Genomic DNA, 24726 nt, shown 5'->3' on the forward strand with positions numbered 1-24726 from the left:
AAGAGTTTCCTTTTATGGTTTTATTCACTTTTTTTAAGGTTTTATTCACTTGAGAAAGAAATGTTATGCTAGGGTTTATGTGCTTGGTTTGTGGGTTATTCTTTTTTAAGCTTTTTGTACTTTTTTGTACTTTTGCCTATGGCAATTTAAGATGAGGTTAGCTTGGAGTAGTTGGTACAGCAGTAAAGGACTGTTTTATTGAATGCTGAGCTACTCTTGCCCATTTTGCTATTACTAATACAACTTAATGTTCTTACTAAATCACAAAAACACCAAGTAGAAACTGATGCTGAACGTGTTTATAGATATTCAGCAATTAGCAGAGGCTAATAATTCCTATTTATGGAATAACAAATAAAACCTAAGTGATTTTTTTAACCTCAGTACATTTCAAACAAAATGTGTTATATATAAGTTTTTACTCTTAGGAAAGAAAAGAAAATGTGTTAGACCTTATGTGCATAATACACCCTCTTTTTAATTTATCCTGACTCGAGTATAACATTTGAAAATAAAACAGACTCAGCACAGGAAATGTAAAACTTTGGAAAGGACAACTAAAGTATCAGAGAGCCAGAAATGCATCCATACTTAATGCCTTATTATACAGAGTTCATATTTTATAATAACAATGGAATAATGAGAATACTAAGTATATAAATTTCTGTTTTTGAAAATATTTATTCCAAAGTACTGTTTGTGTTTAAGAGTTGGCATTTATTGTATTCTCATTATAGGCATTATTGCAGTTAACCTTCATAGTAGTGTGATGAGATAGGGGCCATCTCCATGCATAGGAAAGGAAAGAGGTCTTTTGTAGTGAAATAACAGGCCACACACTTAATAAATACCCAAGTCAGAATAAGCCCATAGCTGGATGATACTCTTAACCTGTGCTCTTAACCATTACTTATTAATTACTGTCTGCCTGATTCTCAGTAAATTTTAAATTCATCGTTTTTTTAATCATCATCCGAAGATGACCGTTCAATATATGTAGAACACACTACCTTTAAGCAACTTTTAATTATTCATGATAAAGAGAAGAAAAAAGTTAGGGGATATTGAAATTCACAATGATTTTTCAATTTTAGGCAAAATTAGGAAAATGCCATTATAACTTTTCATTATGATGTAACAGAAATAACAAAAAATACCAGTGAATGAACCCGATACTTGAGTATTAGTGTTTTAAAATAGATCTAGATTTTGTAAGCCTATTTTGACCTCTTTGTTATAATGAATCTTATATCTCAAAGGTAATAGGGTGTGCCATGGCTTTAATTGGATTCTGAGTTCATGACCTTGGATTACAATAGTAACTGATAACATTATAGTCAGTCTTTAACATTACAACCTCAATGTCTCATTTTTATGATGGAAAAGTTGAAGAAGTTAGTACAAAGCTATATCTAGGAACCCTTTCTCAATGCCAGCCTTAAAAATTTATTAGCAACTTGATGTGATTTAATGGGTTTCAGAAATGTTTTATGCTTCAAGAAATGTTCCGTTTTTTGCCAATCACAGTGGCTGAGATACCTGTATTAGAGAATCACTCATTCATAGAGTTAAGATTTCAACGTTCAAGAGTTGTTTACTAAAATTGAAGTTTCTACAATAAGGACAATTACTCTATATGGTGAAGATACAATGTATTGCCCATAATAGGACATTTTTCCAAGATAAACCCAACAGGAAGTCAGGACAATAGGTGTAAATCAGGACTACTACTCAAACTGAAAAATATAGTAACCCCAAGTACAAGTAACAACTTATGTTTTGAGCATTCGATGGAAGTAAGTTTGGAAATCAGACTCAATCTAAATATGATCGTTACGCAGAGGTACCGTGCAGGTAGAAGACCAAAGAAGATAAATTTAAAATGTTACTTAATTTAGTGGATGACTGATCGATACCAAGTTCATCAGTAACACTGAACTCCTGAAACTTGACTTTCACTTTTAGTAATGGTTGTTTAGTAGTATTGTCAAACTACTCCATTTTCCCCTTCCCCAAAAGGAGTCTGAAGAGCTTAACGAAATATAAGACGGTATACTTGAGGCACTGGAAGCCATTAAGAGAAGAGAAGAGTTTCTGGTCCGGGATTTGGGTAGGAGGAAGACCAAGAGAGATTTGTCCAGTTTTAGGAGTTACTTAACTTATGAAGGTAATTGTCCGTGTCAGAGGGAGTAAAAAAGGCAGCAGCAGAAGAGGAAAAGGAAATCAAGAACAAGAACAACCAGAAAGCACTTGGTAGATTTTAACGCAAATTTATCAGTGACTATACCGAATGTAAATGGCTTAAATGATCCACTTAAAAGGCAAATAAGTGCAAGGATTGTTATTCTGGATCAAAAGGTCAAAACGAAAATATATGCTGTTTTGCAGGGGTGCATCTAAATTAAAAGAATAAAGAAAAACTGAAAATATGAAAATAAATAGAAAACATTTATCCCAACACTAACCTAAAGAAAGCGGATATAATGATATTAATAGTAAGGAAGAATGTGGCAAAATTATTGCTAAGGAAGAACATTTTCTAATGATAAAAGGTATAATTCCTCATGAAGAAACCACACGATAAGGGATTTTTCTGCTTACATTAGTGCTTGCATGCAACTTCCATTTTTACTAGAATTAGTAAAAATAAGTAAGTTCTTACTATGGTCAAGCAGGATCGTAAGCACTTAACACATATTACTTTATTTGATCCTCACAACCACCCCAGGAGATAGGCTTATTATTATCATCATTTTATACATGAAGTATTTTTCCACATGAGAATGAGAACTAAGGAGGTTGCCCCAAATTACATAGCTTATAAGCAATGGAGTGGAGGCTAAACCCAGGCAGTCTAGTCTCCAATTTATAACGATAAATATTTGAATAGGAAAAGCTTACATGGGCCAAATAATTTTTGGCTTCCTCTCTGCTACACATTTCAAACCGGTTTGCATTGGATGGGTTAGTTCCTAAGTTGCTCTTTTCCTTCTGCTTCAATTTTCCATTTAGACTCTTCTCCATCTCTTCTCTTCAAAACCCCCTAAAAGCAGAGATATGGTATTTTTTCTCATGACTGGCCTCACATTTCTCCTGAACTTCATTATCCCAAGAACAGCTGAAGAGTCTGGGGAGGAGACATCCCTTCGAAGAAAAAGTTAGATGCTACAGTAGAGGGAAGAGTGCCCTTCTTTTTCTAGATTGTTTTTCTATACTAGGGGATGTCTCAATCTAGCTAGATTGTAAGTAAATTTAAGTCATGCATTGAGAAATTCTTTGCTAACAGTCAGCTGAAAGCATTTGCCAGAAAAAAAAAAAACTTTTGTTTCCTGTACACACACAGACTGACTCACTACCTGCTCCTTCTGGAAAACTTTGTAAATCTCACTGTCTGAAAAGAAGGAACAGTAGCTTCCAGGGGAAAGAAAGACAGAAAGAAAGGAAAGAAAGGAAAGAAAGAAGAAAGAAGAAGTCGTCACTGAGGTGTCTTGTGTTCATTCGGGTTCTATCCAGTTCTGACTTCCAGGAATGAGACTTTTGGAAGGAGGGACACATGCAGCATGTGTGTTTCTAGTTCCTTTCTGTGTGTCCACATGAGAACAAGGACCGTATCTGCTTTTGCCTCATCCTCAGTAGGTAACATAGAAGCAACAACAACGTTTGTTGAACAAAGAAATTCATGAGTGAATAACGTCTGCGACCTCGGTTCCTACTACGCTCTCCTTGCGTGCTCAGCGCCGCCACACCACCCTCCCCTTTCCTGTCTCGGGTCGTTTATACGTGTTGTTCCCTCTAAAGTGCTCTTCCCCCAACCATTAGCTTGACTGACTCTCACTGCTGTAGGCCTTTACGGGTCTCATTTCTCAGCAAATGTTCCCTGTCTATGCTAACTACCTCAAACACCCCTCTCCTCCTCTTGACTCTGCTTTTCTCCTGGCATGGCCTAACATATTTGAACAATTATTGTGTCTGTTGTTTGTCTGCCTCTCTAGATTGTCGGTTCATAGGGGTAGTGATTTTTTTAACACCTAGGACAGTGTCTGCTACTAAGTATTCGCTCAATCAGTATTAGTCAAGTGAATGAATGGAACCAGACGTGCAGGACCTATTCCACTAGGTTTGAAGCCTCAGAATGAGGATCTCAGTCCCCCCAGACTATCACCTACTGCTCAGAGGCATCTTCCAGAAGTTCCACCTAATTTATCTGAACTTCAGTTTCTTCAACTGTAAGTTGAAGATAATAGTAATTAATAACAAGGCCTAATATCTGTAAATAGTAAACGGGGATAGTCTCAAATAATTTTGAGGATTACAAGAGAAAACAAATGTGCACTAAGCTGTCTATTGATGCCAGCAATTATGATCTGAGAGGTGGAGGCAAAAGAAGGGGTGAGGAGGGTTCCAGATTTCCCTGAGGAGAAGGGATCAACTCTCTTTGGCCTTCTAGTCTAGACCAGAAAATGAAGGTTTTTTTGCTAAGCAATTTTTGCTAAGCAAAAATTAACTTCTCTTTGCCTTTCAAAATACTAGCCTCTATATTTGGGAAAAAAAAAATGGGAGGAGGGGTCAGGGATCCTGCACTAAATATAGAGCATATAATCAATGTATGCAGAGAGAGAGAGATTGTATGCACAGTACTATTTAGGGGGCAAATCAATCATTGTGGTATTTATTTACTTTGTTCTATTATAAGAAATTGATGGTATTTCATTTATACCATCACACCTCATGTCAAGCAAGCATGTAATACTTAGGTGTAGGATAATTGTCACCATGGAATATTTCATGAGAAAATTTTCCTGACAGTGTTAAGCAGCAGTATGGAAATTACTCAAGAGAGAAGTGCATTAAAAAAAAATTAGGATAATTTCTAACTGAAATGTTAACTGTAATGAGTATGCCAGAATCAACCTTGATGTATCTATTTGGACATTTTCCACATCCCAAGTGGTTAGTCTAATACCAATTAAAGCATCACACATTGCTATTATCTTCTTGCATTATTATTTTCATGAATTAATTTTGTTTTAAAAATCAGACCTTTTCCAAAGGAGAATAAATTTAAATATCTGAGGTGCGAATGTGAAACTGATGTCAGGACCCACACATATCTATAATTTCAAATTCTGAAACCAGAGAATCATGGGAATAATCCTAAAAAATTTAGAATGGAGGAACTGACCTTTTGGGTCACTTCATTGTTCCCCTAGCTATTCACAGAGAATCCAAATAGTAGCTCTAGGTTTCCTTCCTGTGAAATTACATACCACTTTCCTCTTATGTTCATTCCTTCATTTGTCCATTTATCTACCCACCCACCCACCCATCATTTCAGTTTTGCAATTTAATAAATATTAGGCATGATTTATGTACCTGGAATACTGCTTAGAACGGATGAAGCAAAATGTATGCTAGTATCTTTTTTCTAATACATCATAGTTTAGTGCAAGAAACAAAGAGATTAATAAATAATCAAAATATGATGAGATATGTATTAGACATATGGATAGAGTGCTGACGGGATGAATCACAAAGGTTGATGATTTATGAAGTGGTAACATTTCTTAGGCTTAAAAGAAGAGTATTTCAGGCAAAGCTAAACCAGATACAAAGATAAGGGGATATGGATGGGCATGTCAAGTCCTATGAGTATTAGTTATGACTCAGGTTGAGCTTATGTCTCTCTGAAGGGGTTGGGAAGATGGAGAGAGGAAGGTAGGTGGGTTGATATGAAGCTCCTCTAAATTTTCTTCAGCTTCATCCTTTGTCACATGTGTCTTTGGCAAGTCATGACACTGATCTACTTTATGACTGCCCTGGCTCTGACCTTTGTGGATAAAAATCAAGTGATCATGGTGACCAGAACTCAAAAGTTTCATTCTTTCTCAGGCCATATTTTAGTCTTATATTTTCCAGTGAGGTAGGGAGAGATCTAGGCATGATGAGAACAAGCGGTTGGTTCTTATTACTCAAAGACTCAATTTTTTTTTTAATTGGGAAATAATATCCTCAGCTCTCAAATTTATGTAGGAAATGTTTTGCTTTGATTCATATTACCAAAATCTTCTATTGTCTAATTCGAAATTACTAGCCACTCCTTCATGATTTTATTATTTATTATTGTTATTCATGTTATGCTCTCAAAGAGTAAATTACTCAAATGTTTGAAATTCAAATAGTACATATTTTATATCTCTGGAGTACTTTGGGAAAGAGATGATAAAGAAGGTTTGAAAGTCTTTATCTAGAAAATGTCATAAATTACAACTGAAAAATGTCATGGATCCCATTCAGACTGTTAATGAGGATTACGTAGTTGATGAGCAGAGAATAACGAAGCTCGCTTGTGAATGCCTATGGGTGGCTAGACCTATACATTGGTTAAATGACTTGGCCCCATTTATCAGCATTAAATTGTGTATGATTCAGGTTCATGCTGCAGCAAGATCACAAATGACTGTAGACATGGATGTTCAGGAAAGCCTATGGATGGTTAAGGTAGCAAATAACAAAAAACCAAGGTAGCAAATTATAATTGAATGCTACTACATAATACCATTTGTACAATTCTTTTACCCTTTTATGTCGAAATGATCGTGTATGGATTTCTATATACTTTCTCCCTTGATTTTAATGAACTTTTTTATTAAGTTAGTGCAGAATGCTTCCCAAAATATTAACAAGAAATTCTTACGATGTTTGTATCACTTTCTTGCAATAGCTTTTTATTTTAGGTCCCATTTATGAGTATGCATTTTTCTGAAATTGAAAAAAAAATGTTCTGAGAGTTTATAATCCTTTAGGAGAGATGCAAACCTATCTCCATTGTGAACTTTTACAGGCGTAAAGGAAGCTGTTGTCTCTCTGTCCCTTTATGTGTGTTGAAATGTTCCCTTTCTCCCAGGTTTGCTTCTTGTAATCATCTGTTGAACAGTGGAGTACCTGACATGTGTTTATTCCTTAGGCAAACGTGTAAAACTCTTCAAGTTCGAATGGAGAAGTAGAAAGAGAAGGTTTCTGCTGTGCCTGATGACAGTTTTTGATTTTTCCACACTCAAAAAAATTCTGGCTCCACGTTGGAGCACTAGTGTGGCGAATCCTAGTGTTGGTCGGATTCTAAGGAAGGGACAGAAGTTTCGTTGAGGAGTAAAGATTCAAAACATCTCCTGAAATGAGCTCTCGTCTTGGTTTATTTCTCACAGAGCAGCAGGTGTGTACATTGTGTTACAGGACTAAGTGTAACCTACTCTTTCTTATAGTTACCATTAGCCTTCTGGGTGCTCCTGATTTCAGGGGGAAAGATGAACTTGGTACAGCTTTAGGGATCAGAAGGCAAAGAACTTAAAGAAAGGCACTGAGCTATCTTTTATAGAACTAATGAGACCCACAAATTAAAACTGCCACAAGGAGGTGAACCTAATATTGTCACTTACAATGGCCCTGCAGTAGACATTGTTTTTCCAAGAATAGGAAATGGATAATACAAAACTTTGGGTGTATTAGGGGACCTCTGTCAGTGTTCAACCTGCCTATTAATGTGGAAATTAGCATGAAAAGTACTGAGCCATCAGGCTTTCACTAAATCACCATAAACCAAGTGAAGATTGTATTCTTTCCTAATGGTCTGTTCTATCTATCTATCTATCTATCTATCTATCTATCTATCTATCTATCGCCCTGTAACTGAATCAGCTATGTCAAACTAGCATCTAAACAATGAGAAATAGCTAAAGATTCACATTTTGATCAACTTTGGGAATTTGAAACTACAGAATTGTGACTAGTATTCTAAAACCAAAAAACAAAAACAACCAGGGAAGAATACAACTGAGAAATAGAAGGGAAAAAGCAACGCATCCAGTATATTAAACATCACAGACTATATTACAACTTTTCAGAAAATACATTCTAGTTTTGCAACTATTTCCCACAGATATACCACATATGGAAGGATCATCTCTAAATGTAATATTATGGCAAAGGATGGGGATGGGGAGGAGGGCGTATGTGCTACCTCAGGCATGGTACTAGCGTGGTTCAAGTTCCACCAAGTTCTTCTCCAAGTGACAGCAACACAGTCTTTATTCAGACAGATAGCTCGAGGAAAGGTTGTGACTAAGAGCCATTTGCATTTGTAACTCAAACTACCCAGGAGGTTCAGAGAAAATGTTGCTCTTAGTTATCTCTAGGCTACTAAGAAGTATTTCTTCCATGTTTCAGCCCTTCTCCCCAACTCCACTTATCTTAAATTCACCTTCTGAGTACAGTTCGTACCGCGTACTTCTGCTAGCCCTCATATGCAGTGAGGCTGAAGTTGAGAAGTGCGATACTTGAGCAGATAGATTTAAACTTCTTCAAGCAAGGCTGTAAGTCTGAAAGTGGATACAAACTATCAATTCAAATTACACTTTTATAAATTAGAGGTGAGTCTAAAAAAAAGGAACCGAATATCAAATCTGGCAGGTAAAGTACCTTCCAATTGAGTTCAAAATCTCAACTGTCTTTAAAAATGTGTGAAGTAGGCTGGTATATGAAATAATATTTTTTTAAAGTCTACTCAGATTTCCTCCAAGTATTCAAAATGATTGTTTTCCCTGTCTAAGGCAAGTCCTGTCTAAGGACTTCCCGATGTTTTTAAGCGAAACATAACTGGATCCCATTATCCTGTTGTCTTTTAGAATGATCTTGATTTGGGGGGTCATTTTCTACCTGAAATAAACACAAGGTGGGAACAGGGCCAGGAGAAGGAAAGTCTTACACTTCCTAAATGTCCCAAAGGAATTTATTAACTACCCACAGAGATATCGGGGAATGTTTTATTATGCTAGCAGTGAATGTCATCCGGACAGAATCAGTCGATCTGCCTGTGAGGAGATGAGTGTGCTTAAATGGCAACACAAACAGTCATCTGCTTTCACGAGTCACATAGAAGAGTTCATGGAAGGCGCTCTGTACAGCTTTCAAAGTTCCGAGAAATAATGCAGGTCCATCTGTTCAAAAGATTCATTTCCAGTCAAGATCTTTACTTACACAGCATAGGAACCTGAAAGCCATTGACAGATGTTGTATTTGTGGTCAAAGCTTACTAGTTTTGCATTTTAATATAATGAGTAGGCTTCTTAGAAAAATGAAAGCTACACAGTGTTTATACCACCACTGAACTTAGGTAATTCAAATAAAGTTTTATCCCATTTGGAATTAGTGCTTCTTAAGAAATGTCAGAGTAGTTTGGGGATAGAAGGGAATGGGAAGCTCGCTGGGTCTAACAGGCTCACTTGGCAGATAGAAACCCTGGAGATTCAGAGATTTTTAAGTGACTTGTCCAATGTGCTCAGACCAGCAGGTAGTATCACTAGTATAAAACTCTTATCAGAGTAAGGCCACCCCTCTTCCGTTATGCTTGGTGTTTGGGTTCTCTCCAGAAGTGTAGTTAGATTATAGGGCATCTTCTGCTTCCACACTGTGTGATACCTAAATATAACCAGTTAGCTACGGCAATGCTCTCTGTTGTTTGAAATGACTATCCTTCCAATCACTCAAGGCTGTTAAATTTTTAGAGAATTTATAGGACAGATAACAAGGTCATTCAGTAGAAACGCTGACCCTAGCAGAAGTATTATACAGCTGGCTTTTGGTGCCTCGAATGTTAAAATAAATGTTCAGGCCAAGCCAGCACCGGACATTCTTAGGAAGGAAAAATAAACTGTGGCATGAGAATCCAACAGTTTTCATGGCTATAGGAATCATCTCCATTGCCAAGAAAGTAAAACAAAGCCTTAGTTTTTTTTTATATATAGGTAGGTAGATTTATGAAGATGATTCATACGTCATTGCCATATAGTGCCTCAGCTAGACCTAAATGCTGCCTGGTCGGCTTACTCTGGAATTATTATTCTAGACTGACAGGTGTCTTTCATTTTGTAATACCTCATTATAGAAGGTGCTTTAAGATAGGACAAGTGGATTCACGTACAGTTATGACCAGCTCAATGGCAGCTTTGCTCTAGTTTAAATGAGAAAACCTGCTACTTCAGAGTAACGATGTTTTAATTGCACATTCAGTACACAAAAACTAAGGCAAGGGCTTAATTCATACACTTGTAAGAGCTACATTAAAAAAAAATACATCTGCAGCAAAGCAGCACTTATATTCCAAGCAAGGGAGAGTTCATTCAAATCAGCTTTTAGGGTTATAAAGTTTTTCTAGCTTTCCTTTTATCAAATAAGTTGAATTTACTTATTATCAGAATGTTAGTTTGACTTGGTACCTGTTGTGATGTCATGAAGCAGCTGTATTATAAAGACTGGACATGCACTGCATTTAAACCTACCACCTCCTTTTGGAAATATTGCCACATATTTATTCCTTGCCTTCCAACTGTTTAAATATTGTTCATCAGTCCAAAAATAAATGTTTCTCTAATAACATGGGTATTCGCTGTAAATTCAACATATTTTTATGAAATTGACTTGTAATGTTCGTTATGCATTGTCTGTTCTATTATTGTGTGTATAGAACCCATTTTATATTCACAGGAACTTAAATATTGTCCCATAGTTCCTCATAACAAGACTTTAATGACCACACTGGAGAAAAGATTTTTTTTTTTTGAATTAAGCTAAAATGATAAGATTCACATTGATGCTGTGGAAATTTGGCAGTGATTTCTCAAATTTATGTTGACTGGAAAACTGAACAACTGGGATTTAAAAAATCTGGAGTATGGGATAAAACTCAAAGTAGAAAAATATCAGCAGAATCATCAATAATGAATAAGGAAATTTACAAATCTGCATTTTGTTTCGGCATAATTATACCACAGTTATTTTTTTAAGGCTAGACGGTTAAAGTATAGCGCTGATTTCCTAAATATTTGCTCTGTATGCAAAGTCTGATGGCAGCTGGTCCATTAAAAAGACAAAGTAACAATGAAAAAGAATAGATTATGTGTCTACAAACACTCGTAATGTACAATCAGAAGAAATCGGGGGCAAAAACTAGGAATTCAGTGCATTCAGAGGGCTAGAAATGTGTGTGTATATAAATAATACATAATAAGAATTACCATTTACATAGTGTTTATTACATGCCCAGCACTGTTCTAAGCACTTGACCTATTAACTTATTTGCTCCTCAGCTCATACAACCCTATGATGTAGGTACTAATATTATCCCTGTTTTACTCAAGGTCACACACTGAGTTAGCAGCAGAACTGAGCACTGACCCTAGGAAGCCTGGCTTCAGGTGCATTCTTTTTAACCACTACTCTCTATCACCTCATCTGAAAAGAGTCTCCCTCCCATAGTAGGTCCAAACAGTGGTGCTTCCCTCTTGACATGACTTTTATGACTAGTAAGAATACAAAATGAGTAATTGCAAGATCAGTTTCTATAAGACGCTGAAAATTAACTTAAATCAGCAACAGAGAAACAAGCAGTAATGCCCCCTCCCCCCAATAACTATCCTACGTATCACCTTTTATGTCGTGTTTGGGAATTACTACCTACTACCACCCGTTATTTAAAAAGCATTCACCCAGACACTTTGGAAGGATTATCTGATTTCACCACGATAGCAAATGCATGGGGTCTGGTGAAACCATTCTCATATTATCCTTGGGGAAGACCAGGCTCAGGGAGTTCAAATAGCTTATTCAGCCCCAGAGTGTGAGAAGATGCTAAGGAAGAGATCTGAATCCGGCTGCACCGTCGCATCTCTCATCATCGCGTGTTGCCTCCCACTGATAACTCAGGCGGCGGGCCTTGAGCGGGGAAAAAGGAATTACGGACTCCATGAATAGAATTATTTTAAGAACTTGATAAGATCATCTTTTACACTTGGGGACAGGACAGATTCTTGAATTTCCTTTTTAGCCTTTCTAATTTATCTTCACTAGAAGATAGGCAGAGGATACTGCAGAATGTTCCAAATATAAAATAACAACAGTATAAAATAGCTGACTTAACTTCATATTTAACTAACGTTATGTACGCCATTACCTGGTTTTGTTTTCTCTAATTATATTGGTAAACAGACTGAAAGAATGTGATTTTAGCACAGATTTTTGAGAAATCTAATCAGGATCCTGTAACAGATTTGTTAGACTGGGAGAAATAAATGGGTGGGTTTTTTAAAAAGGGGATAATTCTTAAAGAATTCGTTTTTTGTTTAATGTTAGCAGGTTAGCTCCATCCTGGTGGATCATTACTGAGATGGCTCTGTGCTTGTGACAAGAAAAGCTGCCAGTACTGTTACTGTTACTATTAGTATTATTACCTTTTGCATGTGTCAGCTGTCAAGTATTTTCACTTGCTGAGTTGGCTGGTGTGCAGCACACACAAGGAAGATTTCCATAAAAAGGAACAGCTGTGTGAAACATTGCCTTTGGAAAGGCAGATTCACTGAGGTGGCGATTAAAACGCATGAGGCTCAGGGCACAACTGTAACGATCACAGGACCACTTCTCTCCGTCATGCAGTATTTTATATCTACTGCCCTCAGAACCAAAAGGCAGTACATTTGTGTAGCAAATGCTATTTCCTATCCTGTAAAGATGGTTTTATTGCAACCTCCTGCTTTCAGTTACTGAAAACTTGGCTGAAAATTCTCTTTACAAGCTACCACTTTTTACTATGTGGCCTCTTCCAAAAGATACGGCTTGAGTGAGAGAGAATAATATTTAAATGCTAAAAATAAGGCAATGCATAATGTGGTGTATTAAAAAATCTGAAGTAAGAGCAACATTTGTAAATGTCAGATTGTATTAGTATTGCTGAAACAGCCCTTGCGTATCAGGAAAGGGTCAAATGGCACTTCTTTTCCAATTAGCATGCCAGAATTCTGACTTGAGTAACTTGGACTTAATAAGCACGTAAATCATAAAAGGGTTGATTTTTTGTGTGTGTTACATTTTACACGATTTAGTTTTACATATTACTGTGTCTTTTGTATTAGGTGATTAAAATTGGTAATAATGTACCTACATTCAAAATCATCCTTATGTTTTGGGGCGCCTGGGTGGCACAGCGGTTAAGCGTCTGCCTTCGGCTCAGGGCGTGATCCCGGCGTTCTGGGATTGAGCCCCACATCAGGCTCCTCCTCTAGGAGCCTGCTTCTTCCTCTCCCACTCCCCCTGCTTGTGTTCCCTCTCTCGCTGGCTGTCTCTATCCTGTCGAATAAATAAATAAAATCTTAAAAAAAACAACAACACAAAATCATCCTTACGTTTTTAAATCTCTGGTTTTGCCACTTGAGTTGGTACAAATCTGGAGGTTGTCAAGGAGGGCGCTGAGACATGCTCACACATGATCATACGTGTGCTACACTGAAAAGGACAAGGAATTACTTAGCCTTTGTTTGGATTCCTTAAGAGTTCCTCTAATGTGACTAAATATCTGTTAGTACTTTTAGTGGTTCTCTTGTTAAAAATTCGTGCATTAAAAAAAAAAACCCTTTAAAACTTTTATTATACTAGTTCAGAATAGATGTTTTCATAAACATTATCCTATTTGATCCTCACGGCAACCCTGTGAGGTTAACAGGATTATCTCCTTTCTACACACGGGAAAACTGAGGGTCCGAGCAGTGGCATGACATGTCCACTGTGCCTGCAAGCACTACCACCATGACCTTAACTGAGAACTCCACACGCCAAACCACAATTACTTGATCAGAGTAATTTACAAAAATGAAATCTAAAACAAAGAGCCCACGTAAGCCCTATCTTCATCTCGTAAAATGTGCTAGGATATTTTTAGGATTAATAAACTAGGAATATTGTGGAAAACTGGAGCAAGAAAAGTCATTTTAATCATGTTTCAATCTATGCTTAGACAATTCTTTTAGTCATGTTTAAATTTTTATTTTCTAGCAATTATTTTAGCTGAAAGAAATAGAATAAAACATAGATTTATGGTATTCTTATGATTCTTAGGATGTGCATTGTATATATGTGTTTGTGTGGAGACGTGTATGTTTACTGAGATGGAGGAAAAATTTGTTCTATGTACATAAACCTTTGGGATTGTACTGTAAATTTGAGTGTCTATTTTTAAAATTATGTGAAAACAAAGCTTTAATATATAGTTGAGAGAATCACTCTCCAGTTTTTTTTTTTAAAGATTTTATTTATTTATTCGACAGAGATAGAGACAGCCAGAGAGAGAGGGAACACAGCCAGGGGGAGTGGGAGAGGAAGAAGCAGGCTCATAGCGGAAGAGCCTGATGTGGGGCTCGATCCCACAACGCCAGGATCACGCCCTGAGCCAAAGGCAGACGCTTAACCGCTGTGCCACCCAGGTGTCCCCACTCTCCAGTTTTATATAAACTAGCAGGATGAAATACGTAGCTTGGAATGAAGATGAGAGGCCATCTACCATAGCCACGAACAGATTACTTAGAACTGGCGCTTGAAATGACACAGGAGGACACGCCACTCGCTCTTGTGGGGTCACGGCACCATGTCCGTCCAGTTGCCTACACTGAATCCCTGCTGAGGCTAACCCCTTAGTTCTGTCTCTCTCAATTCCTCTCTTTTCCTTGCACTAGTTTTGGAAATATAGTCCCTTATCATGCTTTTTAAGTCTTCCTACTGAGAGGAGAATCGCCAGAAAAGGCAAGTGGATCTTGCTCAGGCAACGGCCATCAAGGATTGTGTTAAATCAGTATTTATCAAGAAAGTTTATCATAAAGAGTTTGTATTTTTCACAATGATCAGCTATCTCTATTGACAACCTGTGACATAATGTCTGTAGAAAATTCATATTTACTTTCCGCGGTGTTCTTAACACTCACACTCAAACTGGGAGCCATTCACCGAACTTCTATGAAATGACCGCTAAGTGGAAGACAAATTGAAAATGAGATTGCTGCCCTCCCTAAGATAGCCCCTGCTCCCAGCATCTCACCAGGAGGTGAGCAAGCCCCTTCTGTGTCTGTGTCCTTCCATCCTCAGTTCAATTCCTCCCATAGTTCCTCTGTGCATGGGAGTAAGAAGCTTTAAAGATGCAAGTAGAGGCTTCTTCCTTGGGCGGGATAGCTGACCAATGAGATGTCAATAAGATGGCTGCCTCCACACAGAAAATACTTGTTTTTGAATGTATAGCTTCGTTTTGCAGTGTAATTTGAGACTAGGTGTGGTAGAGCCAGAGCTAGGTTATTTTGCTTAATGTTTCTCTTTTTCATAGTTGATCAAAAAACAACAAAACAAAAAACAGCCTTTCCATAAATATTTTATGGAAAATAAAAAATAATTTAATGGAGTAAAACCAAAGTCCACAGTAACTTTCAAGAATTCACTTTTTGTAATAACCGTTGCTTGAAAAGAATAGTTATGTAACCAAGTACTTTGATATTAGAGTATACTTAGGAATTCACTGACACAGCAGAAATCTGTCTCTCTACATCCATCTAACATCTACACGTATGTATATATATAGAGAGAGATAGGTATCAGGTATTCTGGATGTCTATTATTTTTTTCCTGTACACATTCTTTGGACTTAAGTAGGTGTGAAAAGCCAGTGTGAACCTCCCTTAATATTTATAATAGCATTAATAATGCTATCCTAATCAATTTTTTGAGAATTTTGAAAAATTTAAAATTTGGTAAAATATTGTACAATCATTGTTTTTCTCCCCAGATATTTTTCTCCTCATGAATAATTTTTCCAAAATCTAACTGAGTCAAATAAGCACTCAAGTTTTAAACTATTTTCAAGAATGGATTTTATGGAGCCAATGCCCCAGGACTTTCTTGAAGATGCGGTCTGACTGTATTCCTGTGAACAAAGGTCTTTTTTTTACTGAGGCCTGGCATAAAGTGTTTATGATCTCTGGATTCTATGTTCCAAGCCTATACAAAGAACAAAGATTCCAGAATCATTCTTTGGATTTGAGACAAGCAGCATCACCAGTTAAGATCTTCCTGGTCACAGCTGCAGTCATTTGGGTAATTGTGCAAGTGGCTCTAAAGTACTGTGAAAGGATAAAGAGAAAAAAAAAACAAACAACAACGGGTGTATTTTTATAAGATGGCAACATCTGAATATGGTATTCCTTTAAAATTCAACAATTTATTTGATATAGCAAATACCACCATTTTGAGTTATTAATTTCTAATACTAAATTGTGTTTGGAGTTTTAAGATCACAGCCTTGTTATAAAATGATTATATTTTCTTCTTCCTTTGTAGGTAACCCATTAACGAAGGAAAAATCAAGTGATCCTCAAGCCTGATTACCCTGAACAAATGCACAGAAACTTAATTCCCGAGATGATCTTGAAAGGAGCTTTTTATACCGCTCACAAGAGGCACTGCAGAGTCTTATTTCCAAGGGATTTCATGGCTCGTAACCAGCCTCTTCTTGAAACCAAGACTTTTAAAAAGTCAGACATGAACTTCTATGTCATGAAGATTTTGTCAGATTTGAACTGTGTTCAACTTGTAAAATTGCACTTGCTAAGAGAATTTGAAGTTGCCATCTGAAGAGTTGGTGTTTCCAGGTGATGTCAGAGACACTCACCTTTTGGGTTCTTGGCCTCAAATGTGACTGCTTTTCTTGTTTCTGAAAGTCTGCCAAGTGCACCGGCCTTCTGCCATGGATATGTTCCTGGGTCCGGTCCCGTGTTCACTGGTTGGTGGGACTGCACCCGGCTTTACTGACATTTCCTTTGCGAACTTCTCTGGCATGGTGTAGACTGAGACAGTTTTATTTGTATCCTAATCTTGGAGCTCTGAAAGCCTACATGTTTTAACATCTTACAGTTGCTTTTGTTAAAGGAATGGAAATATATATCCATTGATAATAATTATTGTTGGCAAGTAATAGTTATCTGAATACATCAATCATATAAGAATGTATAGACAAGCTGACATGTTTCCCCAAGGCTAACATACTACTGCAGCTGTCAGTTAAATAGGTAGTAGTTAGAACTGAATTTCCATTTTCATTATATGCTATTTTGTACTTCTAGAGTACTTTCCCTCTTGGTTTTTAAGTGGGCTTTTTCTTTCATGTTTATATTTACTTTTTCCCTTCACAGAAATCAGCAGTGAGCAGTCAAGTATGTAGGTAGCCTTCAGTTTCAAAAAAATCGCCAGGGGTGCATGTAGATTTCTGATTTCTTAGCTTGAGAGTTATTCACTTAAGATTTCTTCTAGTAATTTTTTTTTAACTGTCCTCTCATTTTATATAGACTGTCCCTTGCTCGCTCCCAATGACTGTTTGAATGCTTATATATTTGTTCAGTCTGTTAATAGAATTGTTAATTTTCCTTGGTCTCAAATTTATAAATATTTGCTTATAGTTGTGCCATTCGAACAATTTCTTAGGTCAGTTTCTGTCCACAGTTTTGTAGTCATTTTAACATTTTTGTTTTTCAGTTCTACAGGAAAGTCTTACAAATATTTAAAGGCCTTAAACATGTACGTAATTTTTTTCTAAGTTATTACAGAATGTATAATTTTATACTACATTTATTTTATTTCATTTGTTATGTGAAGTTGGAGAAGAACTGAAAATGCATAGCCATTCTGTAATAATATTGTGTAAATGTATAGTTGAAGGGATGTAATCGGAGACACTTCTTTGTTTACTCATCTTAGCCTAACAGGAAGGTACTTCAGAAATTGTCCTATTAGAAATTCCATTATGTTAGAAAAGATGTGACCATTTTTCATATTTTTAAAACGCAATGCCATGGTCAATTAAGTCTATGTTGGTTTCCATGATGGAGGCTGACATACCTTGGAGAGTTTTGGTCTGTTAGTTGGTAACAAATTTCAAAGACCAGTGCATTACCCAGAATGTTTTCTGGGCGGAAAAATTAAAGTGTAAAATTGGTTAAAACTTAAATTTGTAAAGTATACTTTGAACACTGAACCAAAGTGTGCTGCCCTCCAAGTCCATGGGATAAAATGACTTCCTCCCTCCATGTTAATTATACATAAAACTAATTAGATGGCTTTGAGTGGATTTTGCAATAGTTTAAGACTGTATGAATTCTGAAAGAAAAAAGTAACAGTTGTGCTGGAATTTTTCCATCAATTATAACAGCATTAATTTCTTTGGAACAAAGTAGAAAACTGTATTATTTTGGAAATTATGAATTTGTCTAGGTTTGTTTGAAATTGTAGATCATGCTTCTCATTTTTTTAAACTGAGTCCTTTAAAACAACACTGGAAATTCTGTATTATATTCAAGTGTAACACATGCATATCAATAGAAAAAAATAAATGGAATTTCAGATATACTAACTAGATTATCCCCAGTAGATTAATGTTGTGACAATTCAGAAAAGGTAAATAAAATTGGGATATAAAAGGGACTCTCTTTCATGGGTTACATTTGGAGAATCTGTCTTCTGGTGTTTTATTTTAAAAGTACTTCAGTTACTATCCAGAAAAACCTCGGAATTCATGGGCAAGCTGACATAAAATTTTCAATCTAACTGTTAATAAGAATCCATGGCAACTCTTGCCATTTACACAAGGTTCCAATACTTGATTTGCTTCTTTGCTAGGAAACAATTGAAAGAGATATATTTACCCTTGTGCTATTTGCCCACATCTTGACTATGAGGACAACTGATGTATATTTGCTAGCAATACGCAAAATTCTTTCTATTATACAAATTGTTAAATATACTGCTTATCCTTTGAAATTCATTATACATGGAAATGTTAATGAAAATATCAAATACGGTTATAACTCAGCATTCAAATTTCTAAAAATAATTTTTAAAAAAGTTTAAAATTCACAAGAAGTTACAAAAAAGAGTGGAGAAGTTCTGTGTGCCCTTTCCCCCAACTGTCCTCCAATGACAAAATCTTGTAAAACCAAGAAACTGACATTGGCGCAATATTATTAACTCAAATACAGATCTTACCTAGAATTTACCAGTTTCACATGCAGTATGTGCGTGTGTGTGTGTGTGTGTGTGTGTGTGAGTGTGGGGGAGAGGGAGAGAGAGAGAGACAGAGAGAGACAGAGACAGAGATCTTATCCTTTTCAATTGATAAAACTTTACTGTGATGTGTATTAGAGCATAAGAATATGGTCAATGAGTGATTTGTAGTAAGTTTTTTTCAAGTTCTCTATTTTTAGAATAACATCCTTTAGCTTTATTTTTTGTACACTCTTGTTGCCTTAACATAATGGAGACTTCCAGTTTTAATGGCAGACAGTACCACATGTGATTTCAAACTTGGTTTTGAATTAATGGGTAGGAGGAGAACTGCAAATATGTATCTAAGGTTGAAATAAAAAGGGAGCTGATCCTGTTCTTTATTTCCCTCAGCAAACCCTGTGCTGTGCAATTGGGCCATGGCCTTTGATGATACACAGCAGCTAACAGCACAATGATTAAATGGGACTTGATCTTTATGAAGTTTGATTATTTTCTCAATTCATAGGTGATACACCCATCTGAAAGAGGCATATATGCAAAGGTATCAAATAGTATTTTGCACCATCCTTTTTCTCCTTTTGACTTACTTAAGTGGGAAGGAACAGAATGATGGTAGACACTCTGCTAGGAGAAACAGAAAAGTCAGAAGAGACATATATACCGGGCAGCTTCCCACTCCCCTTACCCACATAGGGAACATACCCACAGAGTGTAGCACATTACTATTTTTATCAAGGTTTTTTTTTTTAATAGAATGCTTTGAAAAATAGTAGAGATAGCAGATTTCCTCCTCTTCTTTTTTCTTCACCGAGACTGAGTGGTAGTGTAGACATTACAATTATCTAGCATTTAACAGACAGTTACTAAATTCCTACAAGGTATATCTGGCTAGATTACATTCTGGGGTTAGCTGAAGTTTAACCTTTAACCTTTAACATACTTTTTTCTTAAATTGTATTTTTATTTATTTTTTTGATGTAAAGTTCGCTGATTTATTAGTTGCGTATAACACCCAGTGCACCACGCAATACGTGCCCTCCTTACTACCCATCACCAGCTTTTAAAATCAGTTCACAAGGTAATTTTTCAATGCTCTACTTATGCATGGCCCTATGCTAACCTAATGGGTGCACAAAAGAGTTAAGTATTTCATATTTGCTTTGATTTTTTTTCATATCTGTTTTCAATATACTGAAAATCAGTAACTAGGAGGCATTACGTCCTAAACATTTGTCTGCAAATCCTGTTGTAGAAAGTGACTGAACTTTATGTTTGAACTTTATTCTAGAAGTTAGGTGAGCAGGACACTGCATGTCCACAGTTGTGTTTTATAGATTTTAGCAAAAATGTGATTGAGGATCTCAAAGAAGAGAGATAATGGACTTGAAGAGAAGTGACAGAGGACTAAAATAATCTGGGGGAGAGGGAATGAGGTCTGAGCTTGGACTATTACACTGAGAAGACTATGAAACAGTGGATATCAATCCCAATTGCAATTTAAATTACTTGAGGATCCTAACAATTCCCCATGCTTGACCCTACTCTCTGATATGATCTTACTTGGGCCCACGCTTTAATCCCAGACCAATTATTATTTTTTTAAAGCTCCCCAGGTGATTCTAATGAGCACTCAGGGTTAAGAACCACTAATGAAGGGTTTTGCCCAAGGTGGAAGTGATGTCAAATAGGAACCGAACAGGTTTTATTGGATTGGTAATTAGAGATTATTGTTGGTCTTGGAAAGAACAGTTTCAATGAAGTGCTTATTACAGAATTGAGCTTTCATTGGGTTGGAGAATGAATAAGAGTTGAAAGTGGAAATAGCACACATAGACTTCTCTTTGGGAAATGAAAAGGCAAAATACGGTAGTGTTTATGAAGGGGAGGCAGAATCCAAAAAGTGAGTTTTTTTTTTTAAAAGGGAGAAATAAGAGTGTGTTTATATATGCTGCAAAAGAGGGAGAGAAGAGGGGTAAGTGGTGTGGTAAGAACCTAGAACTGAAAATAAAAAAGAAATGAAGGCAGGGGTATCCATATCTATATGGAAAGAAAGTCATAAAGTGTAAGGAAGAAACAGAACCAAATCCCATAGAAAATCTAATGGGGTGAACAGTGAAGAAGCAATTGGTGCTTAGTACTTTGGTGACCTCCCACACAACAGTGTCCCTAGTGTGGCAGAACATGAATCAGAGGACAATCACTGGGGTTGACAAGCCCATGGGTGAGTTTCAGATTATGCCTGGGCTACTGAGAGAAAGTTAATGACTCCAAGATCATAAATATATTAATAAGAGAGAAATTAGCTAGGTCACAATATCCTTACTTATAAAGTGAAAATACTTTGTCTCACAGGATTGTTGTGAAGATTCAGTTAGTTAATATATGCAAAGTGCAGTATGTAGTGAATAGTATTTACTAAATGTTGGTTCTTCATTTGTGAAAGAGGTCAGCTCTGTTCACCCTGCAATTGGTGTAAACACTGTGTTGATAGAAAATAATAAAACCATATAATATGTGATATAAAAAGTCTTAGGGCCTGCTGGTATTTGTTCTAAATAGAATGGGAAGATGTAGAGACATTGCATTTAAACCACCTTTTTTCAGGAATTATGTGGCTGCAAAGAAGGTTAAAGAATACCAGTGGCAGACAAAGTGAAAATACGTTTTCTTCGACAGAGACCAGAAAGGTTGACAGGCTGAGCGAAAGAAGTAGAGAAGGAGAAATTGATAAAAGAAGGGATTGATTGGGAATAGGTTGGGAATACCAAAGGAAAAGGTTAGTGTGAGAGCATTCTGTGCTTCTGCTGTTAGATAAATGGACAAAAATGGCTGAAGCTAGGGAGAAATTCAGAAGTGAGGTTAAAGGAATAAGGCCGAGGGGCCTCTGGACTGAGGAAACAGCAGCACATACAGGTTTTAAGTAGATGAGATTTATCTGCTGAGTATACAAGATACAGAGTTTGGTTTGAAATCAAGGCGAACAGAAAATGTTTGAAGCAAATGCTGGTGTTTTTAGATACTCAGAGCTCAAAAAGCAATAAAGTCATAATACAGGGCATTTAATTTGTAGAGATATGTGACTTTTCCATTAGTGTAATGCAGCCTGGACAAAAACCAGATAAATGAATAGTAGGATCATCTTTGGATGAAAACAGGCAGGTTAAAAGCCTAGCATCTCTTGAGTCCTTCCTCTATGCCGAAAGTTCTAAGAACTTTATAACTTAATCTAATCTTTTTTGAGATATAGATATATTATTGTTAGTACCATTTTGTAATAAGAAAACTGCAGCATGGAGAGCTTAAACAGTTTCCTTAGTGTCACATAATAGTAAGTGGCAGAGCCAGTATTTTAATTAACTCTGTCATACTAAATGGCAGGGTGTTAGTTTACATGCCATTGAAGAAGTATAGGATAGGGCTATAGGAAGACTCTGAGGGCAAGTGAAATAAAAGGGAATGATGTTTATAAATCTGGATAGGGTAGAAACTAGATTTGAAAGTGGAGAGCAGCTTAATTAGAGATAAGGAATAAGGAGAGATCCATTCATTAACAAATACTTTTGTGCTCTTGTGTGCCACGAATTGTGTTGATGTAAGTACGGTTGACCCTTGAACAACACAGGTGTGAACTGTGGGGGTCCACCTATAACATGGATTTTTTACAATACAGTACTATAAATGTGTTTTCTCTTATGATTTTCATAACATTTACTTTTCTCTAGTCTTCTTGTAAGAGTATAGTATATAATACCTATTACATACAAAATATGTGTTGATTGAGTCCATGTTATTGATAAGGTTTCTGGTAAAAAATAAGCTATTAGTAGTTAAGTTTTGGGCAAGTCAAAAGTTATACATGAGACTTCAAGTCCATACCAGTGACACAGGAAGACCCTGAACTCACTTCCTCCATGGACACACCAAATATACACCTGTTTATACAACAATTCCTCCTGAAGAAAAACTGAAAGCTGACTGAACAGCTTCTATACAACAAGAGATAGAGAGACCATGTACAAAACGGGGAGACAGACACACGGTAACAAAGGGAACCCCCACCCCCAATGTTATAAACTGTAGTGGAGAGGGAGAGTACTGATGGACCTGAGCGGATTCCTTTACCCTCAGGCTCACAAAAAAGGCCATGACTTAAGGGGCAACTTGAATATAAAGGAAACAGACCCAGTACCCTGCCAAATGGCAGGGTAACTGCTAGAACTCACTTCAGGTCAGAGGGGCTGGCAAGTGCCATGGTAAACGTTCCCACTCCACCTTGATAGTGTGGGTCCTTGATAACAGGGTCCAGGCACCATAGCTGGCCTGCTGCCTCAGTGAGCCCCAGACCCCTAGTAGATAGCAGCCCTGGAGGCCCTGGGGCAGAGAAAAAAAAAAAAGCCTTTTTTAAAAAGAGCATCTATAATATATAAGACGGAGGTCCAGAATTCCACCAAGAGGAAGGGGAAAGCTGCTCAAACTCTCTCAGGTTGGAGAGGCTGGTGAACCCAACAGTTTATGTTCTTCCTCTACCTTGATAGTGTGGACAAGAGCAAGATCCAGTGACTGAGGTGGTCTAATACCTCAGTGAGCCCTGGGTCCCCTAACCCACACAAGCCCCAGCCATCTTTCTCATCAAGGTGGTGCACACCCAGACACCCATTTGGGCAGTGCTCACCACAGCTCCAGGTATCTTGCCAAAGTGATAAAGGTGCAAAGGAACCTGGAACACTCCAGACCTGTACCCTTTTGGTCCAAACAATTTGCAGGGCAACCCCTAGACAAAGTGCCCCAAGATCTCTGGCTCGTGCCTGCCTCACCTCCAGCTGCCTTACCAGGGAACCCCGTGTGCAGCACCTGAGGACTCCCTAGCCAATTCTCCATCTCAGTTCTAGCCACCCCGCCAGGAATGGAGGGAGGGAGGAAGGAAGGAAGGAAAGGGAAAGGGAAAAGAAAATTACAGGCCAATATCCCTGATGACCACAGATGCAAAAATCCTCAACAAAATATTAGCAAACCAAATTTGACAATGCATTAAAAGGACTATTCACCGTAATCAAGTGGGATTTATTCTAGGGATGCAAAGATGGTTCAATATTTGCCAATCAATGTGATACACCACATTAACTAAATGCAGGATAAAAATTATATCATCTCAAGAGACGCAGAAAAGGCATTTGACAAAATTCAACATCTATTCATGATAAAAAGTCTGAACAAAGTGGGTTTAGGAGGAATGTACCTCAACATAATATAGGCCATATATGACAAACCCACACATAACATCATACTCAATGAAAGTGAAAACCTGAGAGATTTTCCTCTAACATCAGGAACAAGAATGTCCACTCTCACCACTTTTATTCAATATAGTATTAGAAGTCCTAGCCACAGCCATCACACAAGAAAAAGAAATAAAAGATACTCAAATTGGTAAGGTAAAAGTACAACTGTCATTACTTACATATGACATGATACTATACAGAGAAAACTCTAAAGATTCTACCAAGAAACTATTAGAAGTAATAATGAATTTGGTAAATTGGCAGGATACAAAATTAATATACATAAATTCGTTGAATTTCTGTACACTAATAACAAAATAGCAGAAAAAGAAATTAAGAAGCAATTCCATTTACAATCGCACAGAAAAAATAAAATACCTAAGAATCAACCAAGGAGGTAAAATACCCATACTCTAAAAACTATAAAACATTGATGAAAAAAACTGAAAGCAACACAAATAAATGCAAAGATATAACATGTTCATGAACTGGATGAATTGACATTGTTAAAATGTCCATACTACCCAAAGCAATC

The 24726-nt window shown here is 36.9% G+C and overlaps 1 protein-coding gene across 3 annotated transcripts in view; it reads left to right on the plus strand.

Moving 5' to 3' along the window:
• The window catches only part of TAFA2 (TAFA chemokine like family member 2), a 356451-nt gene extending 338192 nt beyond the window's left edge, over window positions 1-18259 (plus strand). For all 3 annotated transcript variants that reach the window (XM_087869006.1, XM_087869007.1, XM_045789699.2), the window contains one exon: window positions 16195-18259. In XM_087869006.1, coding sequence (XP_087725132.1) covers window positions 16195-16206 — 12 coding nt within the window. In that variant the 3' untranslated portion in view covers window positions 16207-18259. The remainder of the gene's footprint in view (window positions 1-16194) is intronic.
• Window positions 18260-24726: the final 6467 nt, after the last annotated feature.

The sequence above is a fragment of the Ursus americanus genome, chromosome 17 (genome assembly GCF_024610735.1).
Source record: "Ursus americanus isolate L20-20 chromosome 17, mUrsAme1.1.p, whole genome shotgun sequence".
Taxonomy (NCBI): Eukaryota; Metazoa; Chordata; class Mammalia; order Carnivora; family Ursidae; genus Ursus; species Ursus americanus.